The sequence below is a fragment of the Fusarium mangiferae genome, assembly GCF_900044065.1.
Source record: "Fusarium mangiferae strain MRC7560 genome assembly, contig: FMAN_scaffold015, whole genome shotgun sequence".
In the NCBI taxonomy this organism is placed as follows: domain Eukaryota; kingdom Fungi; phylum Ascomycota; class Sordariomycetes; order Hypocreales; family Nectriaceae; genus Fusarium; species Fusarium mangiferae.
The window spans coordinates 771,950-793,511 of NW_024573935.1; the positions used below are offsets into that span (position 1 = coordinate 771,950).

At 50.1% G+C, this 21,562-nt stretch overlaps 9 protein-coding genes and 1 non-coding gene across 10 annotated transcripts; 5 read left to right on the forward strand and 5 right to left on the reverse strand.

Annotated features, from left to right (window-relative positions):
* Positions 1-449: 449 nt before the first annotated feature.
* FMAN_12846 (uncharacterized protein) lies at positions 450-2,940 on the forward strand (the record flags this gene model as incomplete). The annotated part of the gene is made up of 9 exons (XM_041823336.1): positions 450-1,217; positions 1,270-1,384; positions 1,432-1,717; positions 1,780-1,873; positions 1,929-2,056; positions 2,108-2,285; positions 2,370-2,538; positions 2,610-2,765; positions 2,861-2,940. 9 exons carry the CDS (start codon positions 450-452, stop codon positions 2,938-2,940), a joined length of 1,974 nt encoding a protein of 657 aa, XP_041688926.1.
* Positions 2,941-3,153: 213 nt separating this feature from the next.
* Positions 3,154-4,106, reverse strand: FMAN_12847 (uncharacterized protein; the record flags this gene model as incomplete). Its single annotated transcript, XM_041823337.1, has 2 exons — positions 3,154-3,708; positions 3,756-4,106. 2 exons carry the CDS (start codon positions 4,104-4,106, stop codon positions 3,154-3,156), a joined length of 906 nt encoding a protein of 301 aa, XP_041688927.1.
* A 1,119-nt stretch (positions 4,107-5,225) lies between these two features.
* Positions 5,226-5,840, reverse strand: FMAN_12848 (putative signal peptidase (endopeptidase SP18); the record flags this gene model as incomplete). Its single annotated transcript, XM_041823338.1, has 3 exons — positions 5,226-5,448; positions 5,496-5,710; positions 5,760-5,840. 3 exons carry the CDS (start codon positions 5,838-5,840, stop codon positions 5,226-5,228), a joined length of 519 nt encoding a protein of 172 aa, XP_041688928.1.
* Positions 5,841-6,312: 472 nt separating this feature from the next.
* FMAN_12849 (uncharacterized protein) lies at positions 6,313-6,657 on the forward strand (the record flags this gene model as incomplete). The annotated part of the gene is made up of 2 exons (XM_041823339.1): positions 6,313-6,384; positions 6,433-6,657. 2 exons carry the CDS (start codon positions 6,313-6,315, stop codon positions 6,655-6,657), a joined length of 297 nt encoding a protein of 98 aa, XP_041688929.1.
* A 450-nt stretch (positions 6,658-7,107) lies between these two features.
* Positions 7,108-8,348, forward strand: FMAN_12850 (uncharacterized protein; the record flags this gene model as incomplete). Its single annotated transcript, XM_041823340.1, has 6 exons — positions 7,108-7,173; positions 7,231-7,449; positions 7,496-7,805; positions 7,853-7,971; positions 8,020-8,197; positions 8,245-8,348. The coding sequence occupies 6 exons, from the start codon at positions 7,108-7,110 to the stop codon at positions 8,346-8,348; spliced, it is 996 nt and encodes a 331-aa protein (XP_041688930.1).
* A 1,387-nt stretch (positions 8,349-9,735) lies between these two features.
* FMAN_12851 (uncharacterized protein) lies at positions 9,736-10,608 on the forward strand (the record flags this gene model as incomplete). The annotated part of the gene is made up of 1 exon (XM_041823341.1): positions 9,736-10,608. One exon carries the CDS (start codon positions 9,736-9,738, stop codon positions 10,606-10,608), a length of 873 nt encoding a protein of 290 aa, XP_041688931.1.
* A 1,134-nt stretch (positions 10,609-11,742) lies between these two features.
* On the reverse strand, positions 11,743-12,432 carry FMAN_12852 (uncharacterized protein; the record flags this gene model as incomplete). Its single annotated transcript, XM_041823342.1, has 2 exons — positions 11,743-12,266; positions 12,354-12,432. The coding sequence occupies 2 exons, from the start codon at positions 12,430-12,432 to the stop codon at positions 11,743-11,745; spliced, it is 603 nt and encodes a 200-aa protein (XP_041688932.1).
* A 1,123-nt stretch (positions 12,433-13,555) lies between these two features.
* Positions 13,556-15,817, forward strand: FMAN_12853 (uncharacterized protein; the record flags this gene model as incomplete). The annotated part of the gene is made up of 1 exon (XM_041823343.1): positions 13,556-15,817. The coding sequence occupies one exon, from the start codon at positions 13,556-13,558 to the stop codon at positions 15,815-15,817; it is 2,262 nt and encodes a 753-aa protein (XP_041688933.1).
* Positions 15,818-16,526: 709 nt separating this feature from the next.
* Positions 16,527-16,598, reverse strand: tRNA. The gene has a single exon. It is a non-coding gene; the product is annotated as a tRNA-Arg (tRNA).
* A 2,048-nt stretch (positions 16,599-18,646) lies between these two features.
* On the reverse strand, positions 18,647-20,420 carry FMAN_12854 (uncharacterized protein; the record flags this gene model as incomplete). Its single annotated transcript, XM_041823344.1, has 2 exons — positions 18,647-19,587; positions 19,634-20,420. 2 exons carry the CDS (start codon positions 20,418-20,420, stop codon positions 18,647-18,649), a joined length of 1,728 nt encoding a protein of 575 aa, XP_041688934.1.
* Positions 20,421-21,562: the final 1,142 nt, after the last annotated feature.

Sequence of the window (21,562 nt, forward strand, 5' to 3'; positions counted from 1 at the left end):
AACCAATCAATTGACCGACGAGAATATGTAATTACCTAGGCACCAACAGTTTGACGACATAGCAAGCAGTACACTCAAAGTGTGTAAAGCTGTAAGCTCAGATGGAATGTGACATGTCAATAGCCTTGGCATGCGTATATTACTCATAAAATAACAAATTATGCATTTTTATCAAGGTATGGACTAATTACAGAGACTAAAAATCAACAATACTTTCCTTTGTAAGAAATAATGTTACAGGGCTAAGTTTTTATTTCCTCTCGTTTGCATAAGGCACTGACTGGTGCAACGTGAGACAAAGGTGCTTGCTATCTCAGGGAGCATTCACCTCTCTGTACCATCTATGCAGTATAGTGGTCGCTGCGAAATATTTATCCTTGAAGGCTGAATCTCTGAATCTCTTTCTCTTCCTTCTCCAGACTTCTCTCTTCCTATCAATCACCATCGCCATGTCTCCGCAACTTACCGACAAACTTGTCATGGCCCTTGACTTCGGTGAAACGCATTCATCTGTTTCTTACACCTTCGTGCCCGACGGAGTTCTAGCACAGAACTTGCCTCAATTTCACCCCAAAACAGTGTTGAATAACTTCTCTGGGATGACTGATTGTAGAGAAAGTTCGTCGCATTTGCAAGTCCCGAGCCTGCTTCGGTATCCCACGGGCTGGATTTTCCAACCGCTCGACGAACTCAGGGAAGAACCACTTGGCACCATCCGCTCTGACCATCACCAGATACACTGGGGCTTGCAAGCCCAGCAAGACATGTCCAGAGTGATGTCTCACTCTGACGATAATCAGATGCTTCTTCACGGTTTTAAAAGCCTTATGACCGAGTCAGGCCACCACCAGATGCAGAACGAACGTCTAACTAAAACGCTTGCCCGACTATCCAAGAAAAGGACTTGTCAAAGGGAGATTTCCACTCACGAGATGCTCCTCTTGGTAGTTATCGACTACCTCACGAAACTGCTCTCCCATGCCAAGAACAGTATCGCAAACAGCAATACTATTTCTACCACAGAGATGGTCATCTGCGTCCCGGCATCCTGGAAGCAAAGGGTACTGCGTGACATGCAAACTTGTGTTAATATAGCCATGAAGCGGGTCAACTTCCCCGGGGTTGGATTTAGGGACGGTTGGATGGAGAATGTATTCATGATACCAGAGCCAGAAGCTGCGGCGACACGGCTGCTCTCCGACCCATCTTTCATCAAAGTAAGCAAAGGCTTGAGCTTGATGCAAAATCGTTCCAGCTAACAGATAATAGGAAGGGGATGTTTTCACGATCCTGGATGCCGGAGGAGCCACCTGTGATGCCGTGACGTATACTGTTACGCAACAGCTGCCTCTCAGGCTGTCCAGGCAGGCCGTGCATCATAGCGGTGAGTGGTGTTATGATTTGGAGGTTCATTCTGACTATTGTCTACAGGCGATTCATGTGGCTCCAATGCACTGAATGATGCATTCCAGGATCTGCTACGGAGTTTGCTCGTAGGCCACGAGTATCTGAACGAGGGCGGGGCAACCTTAGAGGGCCACATCTGCAAATTAGCTGTTCATGACTTTGAACACTTTATCAAACCCATATGGTCTGCCACAGAGGATCAAAACAGAGACCAGGTGTTCGAGATCATTGGGCTTAAATTTGATGCTGGCGATCCCGCCCAGGCAGAGAACCCTCAGCTGTGGCAACCCAACCGCTTGACAATTCGATCGTAAGTGCCGCCTTAAATGCACAGTATATCTGTACTATATTCTGGTTCTAACATAGTGATAGCGAGTATGTGGATGGTATTTACAAAAAAGTTTGCGAAAACGTATCTGCCATTATGAACCAGCAATTGCATGCCTCAGCCCGGAGCGGCCTGCAAGTTTGTGTGAATATCTCCAATGCTCGTGGGAAAGAAACTGTCTAACAGCGAACAGAAAATTGTGTTGGCCGGTGGATTCGGGGAATCGATTCCTCTACAGAGCCATCTACGTGAAACTCTCGAGAGTTTTAATCTTGCCAACGATTGCAATGTACAACTTCATTCTTTTGGCGAGCATCATCAGTCAGTCAGTTCGGTCCTCTATCTTACAACCAGGGACTCACGATAGTATAGGATCACTACAATTGATGCCGTTTCCTTGGGGGGCGTCTTCAGGGCACTCGATAAGTCGAATGGCCCCACTAGAGTTGCAACATCTAGTTATGGCATACGATGCGACGAACCGTTCGAGTATTCGAAGCATGCGGGACAACGGGCAATCCAGGGCTTCCAGAACAAACAGGAGCTCTTTGTACAAGCTATACAATGGATATCGACAAAGGCAAATTTTTACTGTTTGTATCTCAGAAAAAGTGGTCACTGACAAATCCACTAGGGTCAAGACATCCCGCCATCGTTCAAGATATCTGCCCCGCGTTACCAAACGTTCCCTTTCTGGAATGGCGATACAATCAACCATGGGCCCTTCATTTGCCAAGACGAGATATGGGTATCGGATGAGGCCTACCTTAACAACCACAGTTATCTACATGAGCATAATAAAGGTAATGGTTCCTGAGACATGAGCCGGCCGCCCAGCCTCAATCAACCAGCACTGACATCCATTTCATCTTAGATGCTGAGATGATAGGCATCCTCAAGACGGATGTCACACGCCTACACAAGCTCTTTGTGCTTGAGCCTAAGGGTGCGCAACGTCCTCGTAACAAAGATATGTACTGGTCATTCCATTATCAGTTGGTCTTGACTATCGACGGCTTAAACATGAAATGTGAGTTTTTCCTTCAGGTCCACTATCCGGCTTTCACGCTACCATCCGCACCGTCATACGCTACTTTGCAGATACTGACCACGGATGAATAACAGGTGTTCAAGTTTTCGAAGGGCAGCACATTGGAGAAATGAATGTGGGCATCGCTCCAGGATTCGCACCAGGGGCCAATTGATCGTGTCCTGGTCCAGGCAAACAAACAAACGCATTAGGAAGCACAGGATCTAAGAGCTTCGACCCTCTCATAGGGCAGGGAGTTTTGGAAGACTTCAGGATACTTTAGGGAAAGAAGGAGTCTTGATCTTTTTTCATTTGTCTTAACATCATTTTACCCGGGTATTTTACATCATTCTTCACATTAGTCTCTGATCTAATAAAACCCAGCCTCTCAAGCGTAACGCTCAGCTGCAGGCTGAGTTGCTGTCATAGGTTCCTTGCCATTTCCCACTTGCGGTGGTGCCCAGTTCTGCATGGGGATACCCTGCCCTTGAGGAGGTCCGTAATACTGAGGCACCTGCTGGAAACCTTGCGCTCCGGGGCCCCAGTAAGCCGGTCCTCCGAACACCATTGTAACAGGTCTTCTCATTGCGGCGTTTCGCTTCTGGGTATCGATACACGCGCCGACGAAAAGGATGAAGTGCCAGAGCCAGACGAGGCAGGTAAACACTGACAGTGCAATGAAGAGCGTGCGTTTGCTACCAACTTTGTCGCTGCTTGTGCAAATGTAACGTCCTTGTGTAGAATTGTATTCGCAATCTTCGTCGAGGTAGTCGAACTCATTATAGTATGCGCTGAAAGTGCTCTCGAGACCGCCGACGATAGCAGCACCAAGCCAGATGAAGAGGGAGATTGCGACGTGGGCGCCAGGGTGAATACCGGCCTTCCATTTGCGACCGAAACGAGTGGCCAGTTCGGCGATGTCCCAGATCATTGCTACGACGAACTAGAGACTGTCAGTACATGCTAATCAAGGGGTTTAGAGAACCGTACAAGTGGGCAAGCACCGAGCGCGACCAGACCCAGTGTTTCAGTACTTCTGAGCGCGCCCGTAAGACCGAGTCCAACAACACAGCAAACGATATCGATCCCGTGGAGTGTGAGCTTGGTGATCATCCAGGCCTTAGACTCGGCGACTCGAGGGGGCGTCCACTGCTGCTGAGCAGGCTGTTGCGGGTACGGCGCGTAAGGGGGTCCATAACTGCGAGGGTCTTGCTGGAAGCCAGGTTGCTGTTGTTGCTGTTGCTGCTGAGCGTACGTCTGAGGGGCATGTTGCGCGGTGGGAGGCACAGCAGGAGAAGCTGCTGGCGCAGGATCCGTTTGGGTAGAAGATTCAGGCGCCATTGTGCGAAATACGACGGATTTAATATATAAAATGGAACGAAAGGACGCGGCGTGTTTGAGCCCCGGGAATGAAGATAACGCACAGCGATAACGAGTGTAAAAAGTGAACGAATGAATGGCCAGAAACGAAGCGAAACGAAAAAGAAGAATCTTGTGCGGAAAGGCGAGTAAGATAGACTTTATTATTTAAAGGAAAACAGAACAATTAGCTCGCTTCCAGCTGTGAAACCCCCAGGCCATCATTCGAGATTGAGGCGTTGGATCAAAGCCCCTGGGCCTTGCAAGGAGTAAAATCGTGTTAGTCCCTTGTCCCATTGGCCTTCCTGCAAGCAGTAGCGCGATGAGTGGAGGTGATGATCCATGCGCGGTGATCTAAGGGGCTTGTCGGTTACGGGAATGGCGATTTGTTCGAGTGCCTACGGAATGGGGTTTTCAAGAGCCAAATAGTACCAAGGCTGCGTCTTCTGGTTCCGGAGCAGAATCTGCTAGAGCCACGGTTGTGTTGGGTGTGGCTCTATCTTTGTTCAGGTCCTTCATTTGAGGCTGCATAAAACATAAAACATCCATGGCCGAGATGGGATCATGATGCTGGCAAAAGCACGAATTGTCGGGAATAGAAACCAACATCTTTCAAAACCAACTAACAACAGAAACAAAAGCGAAATTTTCCTTTCATCCTTGGCGGCCACCGTTAAGAATCTCAAGATTAGCCGCTTTGGGTATGGGTCTAGTTACAGCTAAGATTAGACCTACTAGGGGGCAGCATGAGGAAATCGCCGAACCTGAATGCCAATTCTTTACGGAGTAGGGCTATTGTACTACTCGTAGTGTGTCCCTTTCAATGAGTCAGTCAAACTGAACTAATGCCTAGCCTTTGGTCAAGTGCCTGGCTAAGACGGCCGACGGATGTTGTGACATTGTTACATAGCTTCTGCCGCCTTGGCACCAAAATGTCCCATTGAGATCCTTCGTCTCTGTCGGGAAATCACCTATATGCTCGTGAAATTGATGCAATGGGTATCAATCGGATCGTCTCTTGGCGCTACTCGATGACAATGCAGGCGCTTGTTTTGTATATATAACATTCAAGATCTTCTCGTCGCATACTCCGTACATTATTTATTCTCGCTGTAGAACCACCATAAGACCCATAAATCCCAACATCACTGTCTTCAGCCAAGGGTATTCTGATAGAAGAATCGTCACGTAACCGACGAATGGCATGTATCCCACAACGCTTCCAATAATGTCACTTCGTACGAGGTAGTCCTGGTTCTTGGCGTAGAGCTCGGTATCGTCCGAAAGGTTGTTGTCACCCTTGGTGAGAAGCCGAGCGGTATCACTGCACATCATTAGCCATTGCCCACAACTCTTGCACAAACAACGTACCCCTTGCCAAACTTGCGTACAACTCGGTGCACGATAGGAATGTCCTTGTCCTTGACGTTGTAAACGACAACCTCGCCAATCTCGGTCTCCTGTAGCAGGTTTCGGTTCCATAGGAAGAGAAGGTCGCCTCGCTGGAAGGCGGGCTCCATGGAGCCAGATAGAACGACGACGATCGGGGACGGTGAGTCGCTGATAACGGAGAGGCCTTTCCACATCTGCGACTGGTTAGCTTTCGTCCGGGAGCTGAACAAGACACGTTCGCACCATGAAGGCCGTGGAGAGGATGAGCGCAAAGTTCATGAGCTGCGCAGCAGCTTGCCGCGGGTTTCCGAGAGCCGACAGCATAGTGAGGAATTGTATATCGGTTTCGTGGGGTGAGGGGAGGTTGTTATAGAGCTTGACAACTCCACGATGCAACTTTCGCGCTGGAGCGAAATGGACATCTGGCTCATGGGAGCTCGAGGAGCACGGGCCACCAGACCTGGAGCAGCTGGGGCGTTTTTGAGGCTGGTGATTTGTGGCGGTGCTAGATCAAGGTAGTCCCCATAATTTCAGGGACCTTGACGCTATAAATGGCCTAACGCGGGGGTGTCATGCTCGAAAGAAGGTGATGTCATGACTACATGTGAAGCATGAGATCGATGTCATAGGCGTTGTAGGCGAGTAGGGAGCTTGGTATTTAAAATGGTCGTCTTCTGGTCTTGTTCATTGTGTTTACATTCTTCTTCATAATCTTCAAGTTCTACCGATCCAAGCATTTTGATCCTCACCAGAACCAACCCAAGCACCTGCACTTACATCAACCACTACACTCAAAATGGCCGACAACAACAATCAGCAGCCCGGTCTCATCGGCAGCCACGCCCAATACGTCAAGGGAGCCGCAGAGGTAAGTCTTTCTCAATCTCCCCCGGAACATCTCACTCACACCTTCCAGGCTACCATTGGCGCCATTACCGGCTCTCAGCCATGGAAGGCCTCTGGTGAACAAGACAAGGCAGCAGGTCTTGCCGATATGAAGAAGGCTGGCGAGCTTCGAGCGCAGAGCGACCCGAACCACGAGAAGGGATACGGAAAGGTCGAAGAGGTCGCTGGTAGACTTACCGGCTGCCAGGGTATGGAGCGAGAAGGACACGAGAGCGCAGCACACAAGCAGGAATAAATGGGCTGTATTATTGATGAGTGTACGATAGAACTAGCATTGCGATAAGTCGAACTGATTGACTCGGCTCATAATACTGAACTCTTCATAAACTTGGGGTCCCAAAACGTGAGGGCCACTCTCTCTTGCCTCCTTCCGTCTAGCATCGCCTCTCGTGCGCTTTCCAGTTATGACTGCCAACATCACAGCACCTTCTTTCTTCAGCTGTTGGCTGACACTTACCTACCACGATGGCTTCGTCCTCTCGTCTCTCTTCTTCCCAGCTTCATCATCGCGTATCTTTGTCTCGTTCAGCATCGCCCTCTTCGACGCCTGATCCCCTACATTTCTTGGCTTCATCAGCTCCTCGCTCCAGCATCACCTTACTGCAATTATCTGTTTCACCGCATCATTTAGATCATCGATCTGCACCCTCATCACCTTCTTTGCCGTTTCCGCTGAGTCTTCGCGATGGACTCGGCACCTCTCCTCCAGAACGCCGATGGCCTCCCCAGCCCCAACGTGATGCAGGACCATGTAAGTCATTTCCACGATGCTTTGGGCCATCTTTTTGCTGACATGATGCACTTGTAGCCTGCTTTCCTTCGAGCATCCCACTCCCCGTGGTCATTCATTCCGCAGAATGTACTCGTTATCTTGCGTGGAATTGTTTTGTCGCTTGTCACAGCCGTGGTGATCCTCGTCCTCAATTACGAGATCCACGAAAAGAGCGAGTTCTCCGATTGGCGTATCGTCTTTGACTTTGCCAATATCAGTCTGTTCTTTGTCTTTCTGTACCACCTCAAGACCTTCGTGAGTTTCGCCTGAGGATTGCCTCCGCTGTTACTGACTTCTCTAGTCTTGGACATTCACCCACCTGTACTATCCCCACCACCATGATCGGCACATGGGGGGCTTGGAAGGATGGCTCATCCGAAGAATGTCGCTCCCCAAGCACATGGGTAGCCTCCGCAAGCAGTTCTACTTCACACTCTTTTACACCATCACTGCTGTTTTCGCTTTTGCCAATTCGACCATCTACTTCTTCATCACACGCCAGCACAAGAGTGACGATGCCAGCGGCGAACCTCAACCAGAGCCTCAACCTCCCAACGGCACCGCTTCGCGCGTCTGGGCTCCATATGCCGAACAGACGCCTGCTGCTCCATGTCAGAGAAATCTTCGTATTGCAAGTTATTCAACTGACCATAAATAGTCACCGACATCTTTGGCGAGGGATGGTTCCGTGCCTTCATCATCTTGTCCTTGTACGCGTTCGGTTCTTCGGTGATGGTGTTTGAGATCCTTGTTCTCAACAGCATTCGACGTCCATGGGTAGGTTGGTGTTCAGTCGCGATAGCAGCTTACTGACCATATCACCAGACTGTCGGAATCCACCTCATCGGCATCATGTTCTCGGCCACAGCTTACCTGGGTTGGGCGGCCTTTGGTCACCTCGTCACCAAGTATTACCCATTTTTCTGGCTTGACAAGAACGAAGTTGGGTCGGATGAAGCGATTACTCTTTACTCCATTGGCTTCGTGTTCTTGATGCCCATCAGTGAGTTGTCCCTCTGACCTGTAAGGTGTAAATGCTGATTACCACAGTGTACATCCTCATGCAGGGTCTTATCGCTTCCCGGGAGAGCGTCACACGATCAAACTCTGAGGCTCGCGCAATCGCTGCTGCCCAAGCAGCCCTTGATTCCTGAAGGGGTGCGAATTGGGAATGGTAATGGGTGCTGGAATTTGTTTGGTGGCTAATGATGAATTGGGGAAGTCTGCCGACTGAGTGACTTGATGTGATATAGATTGATACACCTAGATGGGGTAGGGTTACTCGAGACGTCTAGTTAACCTGTCGAACCTAAAATTGACTCGACTTCGCACCAACGAGACGGATGTAAAACGTTGAGCAACGGCCTGTGATGATATTTCGCCGAAGTAACTCCCATGAGTTTACTCATTCGAGTTGAAAGACACGGTGCAATGCCCGTAACCGACAGTCGAACAGTCGGGGTTCATAAATGACTTGGTTGTGAAGCGTGCAAGATGCACCTGTAACATTACGGCGTCGTGAAGCTACGTGCGACAAGGACTTGGTGACACCACCTTGGATGCAAATCAACCAGCCCCGTTGTAGGATATTCACCAATCACACGCAAAGATCTACTGGCACAGATGGCAGGGCTCCGTAGTGTCTTCACACAGACCGTCGATTGGGTACCGGAGCAATGAGTTGGTGAGGCACCACCAGGACCACGACAGGGCATTTTACTGAGTGACATTGCACGGTCACATCAAGAGGTTGGAGTGGCGATAACACGGATGAATTGATTGGTGTTGACACGAAACGAGCCTTGTTTGATCGCGGCGGTGCAAGTACATAACGACTAGGAAGAAAAGCCGGGGAAGGTCAAAGATGACGGTGAGTTGAGTTGGGCATTGACTAAGGTTGTTTTGAGCTTTTACAAGTTGCAGGGGTCTTTGGTTGAGATAATAAACGTGAAGTGAGTGTTGGCAGAGACTCATATTTGAGCCTGACATTGCAGCCTCGACAACGAGATCAATGCAAGATAGACTCGGGCTTCCATATCACAAGTGCTTTGAAATCAGATTATTAATTCCACCCATTAAAAGAACCCAACAATGGACGTCGGGTTGCATTGCAGAGGCTATAAGTCAAGGAGTCGAGTCGCTGGCTGCCTCATGCTCACCCTTGAACCCCGCGGCGTGAGACACCATCGGTATAAATACAGGCCTATCCCCCCCATACCCCCGACTTTCTTTTCTCTTCCTCCCCCCCCACACACAACCAAAAAAGGGTCGCAAAGTTTCACCAAGAGGATATCGTCTTGTCTTGAAGGACATATTTCTCCGCCCGGGCCCATTTGTCAATCGTTTCTGTTGTGCGTCGCTCTTTTCTTCTTCCCTTTTGCTCTCTATCTCTTCGCTCTTTTCGTCACTCTCTAGCCAAGCCGATCGATCGATACACAAAGTTGGGAGTCGTTATTCTCCCTACAATATCCTGTCCGAGTCGAAATTCCCGTTACGAGTCCGTTCTTTATTTACCGATTTCCTCCCATAACCACCGTAGCCATGTTCAAACGCTCGTTTAGGTCGCAAGACCCCAACCGCGTCGACAAGACTGCGAGACTCAAGAGATCGGGCTCCCACCGGGATCACACGAAAATGTCGAAGCTGCAAAGATCGCTCAACGAGCAGGACGCCATTCCCCAGAAGCCTGCTCCAGCACCCGTCGCGCCTTCACCCTCGCCCATCGTCACTCTGACTGTTGGTCAAGATGGCCGGCTCTTTGCAGCACATGAGGATGTACTCCGCCAGTCGCCTTTCTTTGAGGCCGCCTTGCGCGGAAGTTGCTTCGAGGCACAGAGCAAGAGGATCTCCATCCCCGACGAAGAACCCGAGGTGTTCTCCGCCGTTCTCGAATATCTCTACAAGGGTGACTACTACCCACGTCTGCTTCACAACAAGCAGCGCAACTCTTGGGAGCTCGAGGACCAAGGCCGTACACCTCACACATCACCCAACCCCGAAACTGGAGGTGGCCGCGCAGGCGCTGCGTCTGAAGCCACCATCTACCTGTCGAGTCTCGATATGGCCATCCTCCGCGACACAGTCGTCTACTGCGCCGCGGACAAGTACGGCCTCGAGGAGCTCAAGCGTCTGGCCCTGCGTAAGCAGGGACTGCAATCCGGCATCGATGTCGGGACCATTATAAGGTCAGCTCAGTACGCCTACGCTCACACACCCGACTCAGACAGCCGTCTGCGCGCTCATTACCTCGCCCTGATCATCCGCTGCCGCAAGACCTTTAAGCGCAGCGGGACCATGCAGGCCGAGATGGAGGCGGGCGGCAGCAAGCTCTTCTTCGACCTGTTTGTAGCCATGTGCAATCACCTCGACGACGTCATTGACGTGAGCAATGCTCGCACGCCAAAGACTGTCTGAGTGGTTCAAGATAACACAAACACACACTACTCAGGCCTCCGGATGCTCCGTGTGTTTGATCATAGCTGGAGGACAAGCGCGAAATGGAACACCGCCAAATCCGCGAAAAGAGAAAAACCTACAAAAAAAGGTGATGCTTACAGGAACAGTTGGAAGTCGGCGTTTGGTTGCTTTTCATGCTCCGTCATCAGATTGAAGTCCTAAGGAGCCTTGTTTTATTACATCACTCCCCTTCTGCGAGGTTGGCCGACCGAATTTTGATGATACACGAGCTGAGAGGGTCTAATCAGACGCACACGACGTCCTTCACATCCTCTGCCCATTTATTGTGAGCTTACTTATCGCGAGTTTCTGTTTCTGCCTTGTCATTTCAACTCTGCTTTGATACCCACTTACACACGGACACTGGGACATTTCTCCCCTACTCTGCTCTGGCGTTTTGTTATCCACCAAAAAAAGACCGGGTTGTCTTTGGTTCAACACCAGAGTTTGGGGGACATTTTGGGAAGTGGAATGCTTGACTGCTTTTCTACACCCGCGAGCAAATGCCCCGAGATTGGCTAAAAGCATGCATTTGTACCATCTTGGAAATTTTTCACAGAAAAAAAAAGGATCTCTTCTGGTTTTGTTGCTGTCTTTTTGCTTTCACGTTTCATGGCAGGAGTTTTCTCTTTTGAACATGCTTAGAACGCGAAACGGATACAAACATCTCCTACTCGGATTTTGCACAGCAAGGGACGACCTTGAGAACGAGAGGCTTTAATAACATCTTAACCTCACACACTGCGTGTGTGCCTCGCCTCTTTAGTACCGGGTCGGCCCTCTTTGCTTTTGGTTCGCATCTACAGACTGATACCTCGAACCTGTCCTTTTGTTACTGCTTTCCTGTTTTGTTTACTGGAGGAGATGGGAAATGGAGATCCTTTCTGCATGGGTTTTGTTTGGGACCGGCGAGACGCCGATGAGAATGAAGTTACGATCTTGATGATTATTAACAACTCGGGATCGTTGAACGATCCTCCCTGGCGCAAGCACCGTCAGGGTAGAGGTAATGAGAAATTCGGCCACCTCGATTGATGTTCCTTTGCATGTGATGTCTGTGATGTAATGCTCAAAAGATAATGCGGTTTGTTGTTAGGCGGTTTCATCCCACTCAACCTCGAACTTCTCAAAAGTAACCTCGAGATCCTCCTTGATCTCCTTCTTGGGATCAGGTCGCGCGACAGCAGCAGCAATCTCTAGATCCCAACCTTCACCACCATTGTCACCATAAACCCAATTCGTCTGCCTCAACGGCGTCTTGTCACCATCCTCATCAATCCTGTACGTCCACATACAAAGACCCAGCGCATCCTGCACTTTCTGCACCTTTACAGTAACACACTTCTCACCATTCCTCACGCCAGCTTCATTCTCAGGCCCGACCTTCTCAACGCTCCAATCTGCCCACTGATCGCATGTGACGGTTGAGTAGCGCGGGTGATCGTTGTATAGCTCGATGCCGGTCTTGATCCACTTGCGGGGCGTGGGGGAGTTGGGGTTTGTGAAGACTAGGAGAAGACAGGCCTGGTCGTACTGATGGATGTATTTTGTGCGGAATGTAAGAGTCGCGGAGATGAACTTCTTAAGAGGGTTTTTGGAGTGTGTAGTGAAGGGTGCTGGGGGGAGTTAGTGGGTGAGGCTAGTCGTGATGGGTGATCGAGAGGGCGCGTTTGAGAGTGAGGGAGGGGTTGAGATGGACTCACCAGTGAAGACGTCAGTAGAAGGAGGCTGTTTCCAGATATCACTACCGGGCGGTGCCGACCACTTGAAGGGAGTCTCCATTATAGCTAAGTATACTTTGAACAAGAATAATATGTAGTGATTCTAGGATCTTGACGAAGTTCCTATTCAAGGGACACGTCGATGTATTTATAGATCTTCTGAACGATGTCTTTGACCAGAAATCGCGGGGCAGACCTGACGTAATCGGGGAAAGCCGAGCAAACACGCAGCGGAAACTCCGCTTCAGGGTCTCGTTGGTAGAATCGAGGTGAATATTAATAACCGGTTGTCACTTTTACGGTTAATTCTGAAAAGGTTCTGGCTTGACAGGGTACTATTTGTAGGGCGTGAGCTTGATGCGGATAAAGTGATGATGGGTGGAGATGAGCTGAATGACGAGATACCTTATTTGGAAGGGGATATTTGTGGCCATATGAATTGAGAGTGTGTAAATAGATGAACACATTAACTTAGCATATTCAGAACCGGTTTACGGTAATAAAAAAAGAGATTACTCCGTACATGCAGTAAGATATCATTAAATCAACTCGATGAATTGCTCAGTGACTACCCTGTACACGCCAACTTTGAGTTTGTGGGGATAAACCTCGGCTCTCTCGTCACCAACCGCTTCAGCAAGTTTGCTCGCACAAACAGACTGCAACAGTAAATCTCCTCTTCATTTCTCCTCATCAGATAAAGAAGCCTCAACAAAGATTGACGACTCTAGATCGAAAATACCCATCAAAGATTCTTCTCGCCATCTTTTGCGCGGTGTCGCGACTATCCCAAAAACATCACGCACTGGTGTTCGAACCGTCACTGCCTTGGCCCTCTAACTCAGTCAAATTGCAGGGGCTTGCTCACGCGAGTGAAAACTCTTCCCCACTCGACCATAGACACTCATTTCTTCCACCCAAAAAACCCCGCCTGCACCGAAACTCGCGATTTCCCTTCACCACTATCTCACCTCGTCCATCCCTCTACTTTCCACCCCTTATCGCGATAATCTTTTTTTTGTGAGAGCTATCGCAAGCAGACGCTTTCGACACCGCGGCACTGGAGTGCTTATAGCCTCAGTAATCAGGCCGTTTGTCGGCTTGGGGGAGAGAAGGAAGATCAGTAGCGAAACGACTTTCAATTCATTTCAACTATATTATACAATACTGCGAATATCTTCACAATGTCGTCGTTTCTTACACCACCAAAATCAGGGCCTACTGGGCGCCCGGCTGCGAAACCACGGTTCGGAAAGCCCAACCCCGTCCGAGCGATGCGAGAGCGAGAAGAACGACGAGCCGCCAATGCAGCCGCCCATTCAAATAGCCTACGAGTTGCTGCTGTGAATCGAAATGCTTCATTAGCAAAACCGAATCGTCCACAATGTCCGAACAAAGCGTGTCCAAAACCCAATGTCGTCGATGGGACATGTCAGACTTGTGGTCGTATCTCGGATGACAGTAATATCGTGGCAGAAGTCACCTTTGGAGAATCGTCGTCGGGTGCTGCTGTTGTACATGGTTCTTACATTGGCGCTGATCAAGCTGGTGTGCGAAGCATGGGTCCTGCTTTTCGAAGAGTTGGAGGATCTGAGGACCGAGAGAAGAGCATCAGGGAAGCAAAAGGCTTGATGCAGGGTTACGCGCAGCAGCTTAACGTCAGCGACAGTCTGGTCACTGCAGGAACGCAAGTCTTTAAGCTGGCGTCAAGCGCAAACTTTATCCAAGGTCGTACATTGGCCAGCGTCGCGGCTGTCTGCCTGTACGCTGCCTGTCGAGCAGAGCCGCCGTGCAAGGTTATGCTTATCGACCTGGCGGACTTGGTGCAGCTCAACGTTTTCAAGCTGGGTCGCATCTTCAAGAAGCTCAACGAGGTGGTGCCAATTGGCAACGACGGTCTCATTCCAGTGTATCCGGAGGATCTTATCTGGCGATTTGCAACAAAGATGGAGTTTCACCAAGACACGGCCAAAGTTGCCGAGGACGCTGTTCGTCTGGTCAAGCGAATGAGTCGAGATTGGATGGTCATGGGTCGTCGACCATCAGGCATCTGTGGAGCTTGCCTGCTCATGGCGGCACGAATGCACAACTTTCGACGAACTGTGCGAGAGGTTGTCTACATTGTCAAAGTCACCAATCACACAATCCAGAACCGTCTGCAAGAGTTCAAGGTCACCGAGTCCAGTCGCATGTCGGTTGAGGATTTCTTGAAGCAGGATTTCCTGGAGAGCTCTCACGACCCACCTTCATTTTACAGGCAGTCAGCCGAATATAAGAAGCAGTTGGCAGCGAAGAATAAGAAGCGAAAGAGGCCGACAGATGCTGATGCTGACGACAATGAGGAGGAAGATGACAATTTGGCCGACAAGATTGATCCGCGGTTAATAGAAGGAGGCGCTGATCTTTCGAAGGCTCCTGTTGTCGAATATCGCCGTGATGATGATGGATTTATTATCCCGCCCATACCATCCAAAATCGCCAAAGATCCATCGCTTGTCAACAGGCTGAACGAGAATGCAGAGGATGAAGAAGCCGAGGGCGAAGACACGAATGTTCAGACCCTGGATGGCCTAGTGCAAGAGTTTGGAGATGCGATGGACGAGGAGCTTGCGGAGAACGGGACGCAAGAAACCAGCCAACGAAAAGGCAGTAAGCCACAACTACCCATCAATGAGGAATGGGAGCAGGATGAGCAAGAACTGGAGGGCGTGATTGAGGAGATCTTCAATGATCCTTTAACATACGAGCACGCCATGGCCTACACAACTGCCGAGCAGCGAGCGCGAATTCACACAGTCTGGGCTCTACAGCAACGACCCCAGAAAGAAGTTTCCATGTCGGCCGATGTCACAGAGGATGAGTTTGCCGACGACCCCGAGGTGAACAATTGTTTGTTGTCGCCTGAGGAGGCTCAGATTAAAGAAATGATCTGGGTGAACCAGAACAAGGAATGGCTACGAAAACACCAAGAGAAGGTGTTCCGCAAGAAAGTCGAGGCAGAACGACCGAAGCAAACACGAAAGCGACGTAAGCGAGCTAGAATGGGTGAAGGTCAGACCAGTCCCGCCAGCTCAGCCGCCGAGGCAGCCGTCAACGTCGCCAAAGATCGCGCCTGGTCCAAGAGGATCAATTACGACGCCATCCGCAACATCTTTGACATGCCCAACCTCGGAGGTCCAGGATCAGAAGCCACAAGTCGCAAGACCAGTGTCGCAGGAAGCACAAAAGGCGGTGATGATGCGAGCGAAGCTGCCGACGAGAGCGTTGCTGGCGACGAACCTGAAGCGCCACATGAGGAAGAAGAGTTCGAGGAAGAGGAGTACGATGAGACGCAGAACTTTGGCGATGGTGAGGAGTTTGGTGGTGGAGGTGATGAGTTTGGCGGCGGGTATGATGAGGATGATCCGGAGATGGATGCTGAGTATGGTCTTGAGGAGTATGCTTGAGAGGATTAACAAGGGAATGAGTGAGTGCTGGGATGGTAATTGATACCCATATAGATAACAGGACTGCTGTAGCACAGACGCAAATAAGCGATTGAGGAATAAATCTGTAAAAGTCTTACTCTGTTTGTCCCCTTCGGTGTATTCTCTTGATGAGTTTAGTCCAATCTTAGGCTGGGCGTCCTAAACTTCTACAAGCTTTAGGACAGTCACATCGTGAAGATGTAAGCCACAGCTCAATGTGGAGTCCTTCGGGATGAGATGGAGGCGTGGTTGGCGAGTGTCAGTGGTGGCGCCCCAGAATCTGTTCCCGTATCTCCTTCGCCCTCGCTCACATGAGATTGACACTATCCGGATTACTCATAATACATGAGGTCTACCCAGTTTGAACTGATAGATGACAATCAAGTGACATCGGGCATGTCTATCGATGGGTGTATCCGTACCTGCATGTCCGTAAGTGGTTTGGGGCGTCAACACCATGGCGATCTTCCCCACATGGATCTGTCTCACTTGCATCTCCACATTCGATGTCAGCCCAACCCAAACTATTGAGCCTTCTAATAAAAGACAATCCTTCGACCTTGCTTGTTGTTTAATGTGTCTTCCAAAAAGATAAACTGTCGTTGCAATAACTCAAGTTGACTTGGTGTCGCCCTCCCCCAAGGCCGTGATGACCTCAAGATATCACAACACCAAAAAGGAATCATCTCGATGTACCCAGGACTCGAACCTGGAGCCTTTGCCACCGGAAAGCAACGCGCTGCCATTGCGCCAGCACACCGGGGTGTATTTTTGACGTTCCTGTTGTTAATTAAAACTATACACATGATATTTCGTCAACCTCAATATCTGGTGTTGACCCAAGATTTGCACGTCCAAACCCGCGCTCAGGCCATCACATACAACAGCCAAAGCCCGTATGACCTCGCACTGTCAAAAGCTCACTACCAAATTTGCTTTCTCTACATTCACTTTAGCCTTAGTGGCACGGCTCTGTTATGCTTTGAACTGTCGTCGTTGGGTGGCCGGCGGTACGTACCAAAGTCGGCCGAGATTGGACCCACATCTCGCCCGGTAAGGCTGAGCCATTCCGGGCCGTTCTCAAGCTTGGTTGCCTGAGCGGACAGCAAGTCTTCAATTAATTCTTGAATGACCATGATCTCCAGAAGCAAGGAAGTCTTCTCAAACAAACAAGCCGGGAACGTACCGAGCGCGGCATCGTGAGGAATAATGCCTGCCGGCTTTGGTGCATTGACGCCGCGGTAGCACTTTTTCGTGAGGCATCTTGACGGTGCATGGGATTTGTTTTACGGGGTGATTGATAGTACAGTGATTGGCTCGCGCCTCTCAAAATCAGCGGCGTCACCAGAAGATGCCCTTCAAATTGGCACCGTTCAATTATCTTACTACATGAATAGCAGGATCGTTGACATTGGGGCCCTACTTGCCGAGGGAAGGGCAGCTTCACCAACACCAGAGGAAGTGAGCCATCGCTGAGTGGCGGCGGCAATGGATACATGTTTAATAGCTCCTTTGCTACTGATTGTGCTCTCGCGAGAGAGCATCCGCGCTGGAACTGAAGAGAGGCAGTATTGGCCTTTGAAGGCGGCTCATCATAAGCCGACTTCAGGCAGCACCTTGGAGCAAATTGTCCGTAGGCCATTGGTGACGCCTCAAGAGCGGGCGTCAATTGACGAAAGGGCAATGACTCACTCGTCAGTCAGAGATCATCTATGAGTCAACATCACTAAACTCAAGACCTCTCATGGTGCTGGCAAGCCCAGGGACTAAGTAAGGTTACTTGACACAGGGTGCCAAAATAAACTCATCAAAGAGTACCCTAAACTTATGCTAATTTACATAAGTCGTTTTGTCACTTCGCATCGAGGTCCACCCAGTATACTCTTTTGCGTCCCGTAGGGATGTAATCATCGATTGACGCAAAATTGCCAGACCATAATTCTCACCTTGCACAAAGTTGTGAGTCAGAATGATGACAACAAGGACTTCTGAAGTTAAACAACATCCAAATCGTCGCCGAAGCCACAAGCCTGAGGCGCTTGATGGCCACTGCGCCCGTCACAAGGAGCAGGCCCCGGTGCGCCGTGAGAGTTGTTTGGGCTTTAGACCGATATTGTGTCAAGAAGGATTGGCAGTAACAGGCAGCAATCGACCGGTTGAAAATCCCATAGGCATTGTATCACGTCGTACGAATCGCGTAGCTACTACAGGAGATGTCGCAAGCCGTGATAAACCGGAGGACTCGAACGACGGCCCCACTAAAAATGAGGCCGTCTTGCACGACAGCTTCAATTCACATCAGATCACAGAGAACGACACAGTTACGAAGTATTGAGAACACTGAATGAAATTTTGGTCGCGGCTTTTATCTACCTCTAGACCCATGGACGAAAACACCAGTAACGAAAGACAATTGATAACTTTTTGCCCATATCCGACATCAAGAACATCAAAGCATTAGCGGCATTAGACTTTTTGTTTGTCCCATGCAGGGTCGCTCGCAGAGCAAACACCTGCCCGACCACCTGATTGACTATTACAAGTACAACAAGGCAAGTCGCTGATTCCTCCGATACGCTCACCCGGCTTTTCGACCGGGCTGGAGCTGCTGGGGTATCATCTCCAAAGAAAACATCGTCCCTGTCCCTTGGGGGAGGGGGCGTGAGCAAGCACGCTGTAGACAAGGGTTTCATTCAACCCAAAGAAAAACAATCAAGGAAAATTTGTTAAAAAGAGAGTAGTGTCGAGGCCAGGGATAGCGACAGCAGGCTATGCCGTCCTCGTACGTTTTTGTGCGTGTGCATTGCACTAGATGTGGAGATAGTTCACATCCGAGATGCTTCTGTGCCTCTTGTGGCCGTTGCCAGCTTCGGTGGTGGCCTTTCGTTTTTGAGACATTGACTCAAGGGGGCTGCGTGTGGCGTCGCTCATCTGCCTCTTGTGGCGACGGGCGGGTGTTAGGGGGATGGCAGCTGTGTCGAAGCGGTCCGATTTGAGACCCTTGAGTGCGGTGTAGTTGTAGGGACCACTGAATGCGAGGGAATCCTGGGTTGCCTGGTTGCTCAGGATGAGCTGCTGGTTAATTTGGTTACGGCGGAAAGCTCCAACAGTCTCAGAATTGATATGGCCATGAGCCTGCTTCTCGCTAGTAGCTGTGCTGGGTCGCGCAGGTGTTGATGCAGGATCCCAGTTGTCGCCCTCTTCATCGCCAGAAGAGTCATTTTCCTCCCAGGCGATAAAGTCGTTGAGGTCTAGATTCAGTTCAGCGTCTTCCTCTTCCTCATCCTGCAAGCTAGGCGCGGTTGAGCTCTCGTCGGCGGTGTTGGGTTCAGAGGGGAAGGGGAAGAAAGCCTCAGCGGGTCCCATAACCTGAGCCGTATTGAAGAAGTCACCGAAGGTGTTGGAGGAGAACATGGCGCTGAGCATTAGGTTTGCAGAGTTGCTCATGATGGGTGACTCGGGCCCCTCAGTACCCCAGGGAAAGTTAAATTGTTCGGGGGAGAGGTCGAGTTGGTGGCGCCGGTGAGGCGTAAAGATCATCATCTTTCCAGTGACGGGGTTGAGGACAGCAATTGGCTTCTTGTCGGAACGGTCAAGGTTGTATCGTCCCAAACGGGGCTGGCCACGCTCGGCCTTGACCGGGCTGTCGGCGTCAGAGTCCGAAATGTCGCTCATAGGCTTTGAAGGGCGTCGAGTCTTCCTTCGGACAATGGGTTCGGGTTCATCTTCCTCGGTGGTATCACCATCAGCTGGGCATGTTAGTACAGGTAATGACGCCCATATAGCCAAACTTACTCTCGTAGCCATCCAGCTCGGTGGATTCCTCAAAGCCAAAGGGAATTGGCTGAGGGGTAGAAGCAGCAGTGGCTGGCTGGGAGGCCATTGGAGTGGCAATAGGGGTGTCATCGTCAATTTGTCGGAAGATTTCCTCGGCATCCGAGTCATCATCTTGCTCGCCGTATTGGTTGTTGAAGTCCCAGAAAGATCCCGAGTCGGAAGACTCATTAGGATCGTTCTCAATCTCACGGCGGAAAGCGGGATCCAGGTTGTTTTGAGAAACAAAGATATCAGGGAAGAAACCCTGAATCTCATCCTCGGTGTCGGTAGAGTCAGAGTCGCTGGAAGGCACGTCAAAGTGAACGTGGCGCTCCAAAGGCTCCTCACCAAAGATATTGGCGTCTTGGTAGACGTCAGGCTGGTCCTCATCGTCCGTAACGATGCCTCCCCAGCTAGCAGCGTCGTCGTCATCAATATCCAAGCCCTCTTGCTCATCGTCATCTTGCTCCACTTCCTCCTCCTCTTCTTCTTCGTCATCCTCCTCAATAGTCGGTTGCGGCCGAGGAGCTTGTGGTGGGGTGGGGGGAACATGAGTTTCTTCTAGGATGTTCTCCTCCTCGGCCGCAGCAACATCGTCCTCATCGTCGTCTGAAGAGTCGCTAATATCTTCAACGGCAGAGTAGCCGCCATCGTCGGAGAGGTCTAGGGAAGAAGCAGAAGGAGTGTCGGAGACCCTGCGACGGCGCTGGGCGGTCTTGGTCTTTTTGACCGGGGTGGTAAACTTTTGCTTGAGATTGCGAGACATTTTGGAAATGCTTCAAGATGTTTAGTATACTAGTTGTAATGATCGTTCGAGTTGTCTTCAAAGTGATGTAGAGGATCAAGCTCAGATCGAATGTTTTCTAGCAATGCAATGCAAGACTTGTTTTGTAGTAGATATATGCGTGTATACGCTTTCGAACAACTTCAAGTTGTTTTAATCGTCTTTAATAGAAAGATAAAGGTAGGGAGGTGGTCGGGAGAGTAGAATGGTAGTAACTGTATCAAAGGCCCTTCACTATCGGGCAAGTTGCAGAATCGTTGGTTTCAGAGACAGACTCTCGGTAGAGCATTCAGCTCCAGGAGCGGGAAAGCCTGTAAAGATCAAAGTCGAGAGAGAAGTATTGACTGGTTAACTCGGAGAACTGCTGGACTGCGAGCCGGGACAGGGAAAACAGCCACGGCCCGCAGTGGGCGTTTACAGCTCAGCGACGGCCGAAGGCATGGTTACTCGACTTTGTTCTTGGTAGGGGTAATTCTCTGGGTGATGCTGGAAAATGTCGACTTCGTTGTCTTTTGTGGTTTGGGTTTGGGGTTGGTGATAGAGAAAGAAGAGAGGAAGCGAGGGGGAGAGGAGGAGGAGAGAAATATCCCAAACTTTTTTCGTCTTCTAAGTGGGGTCGATCCTGATTGGGCAAAGTGTCTCGAGGCAGGCAGTGCCGGGGGTTGATTGATGATTGAGTTAGAAGTGGAGTCGATGGAGCGTGCAGTGCGGGAGGGAAGGTACCTATGTGCTAGTCTATTTTAGGAGGGACAATACCGTCACCGCTTTTTGCAGCCTTAGACGAAGCCCAACGATAGGAAGACGATGTACAAGGAGAAGCGCTGATGTGTCGAGTGAGACACTGCAAGGAGACCAATTCTGTGCTATTTTGATGCTACGTATGCTATATAGAGCTTGCTGCAGTTGATGCTGCAGTTGAGATGTTTGCCTGTCACCGAAAGTTGAGAACAAAAAGCTGGGACCAAGTTGAATCATGAGTGACTTGACTTCAAACATTTACCCCAGGCTCCCTGGTCCGTGAGGCGAACAAAAATCACAATCAAGGGACCAGTCAGGCCCCAGAATGGAAGCACGACAGGGAGCATAGAGCATCAATCTAATGTACAGTAGGACTCGACTAGGGA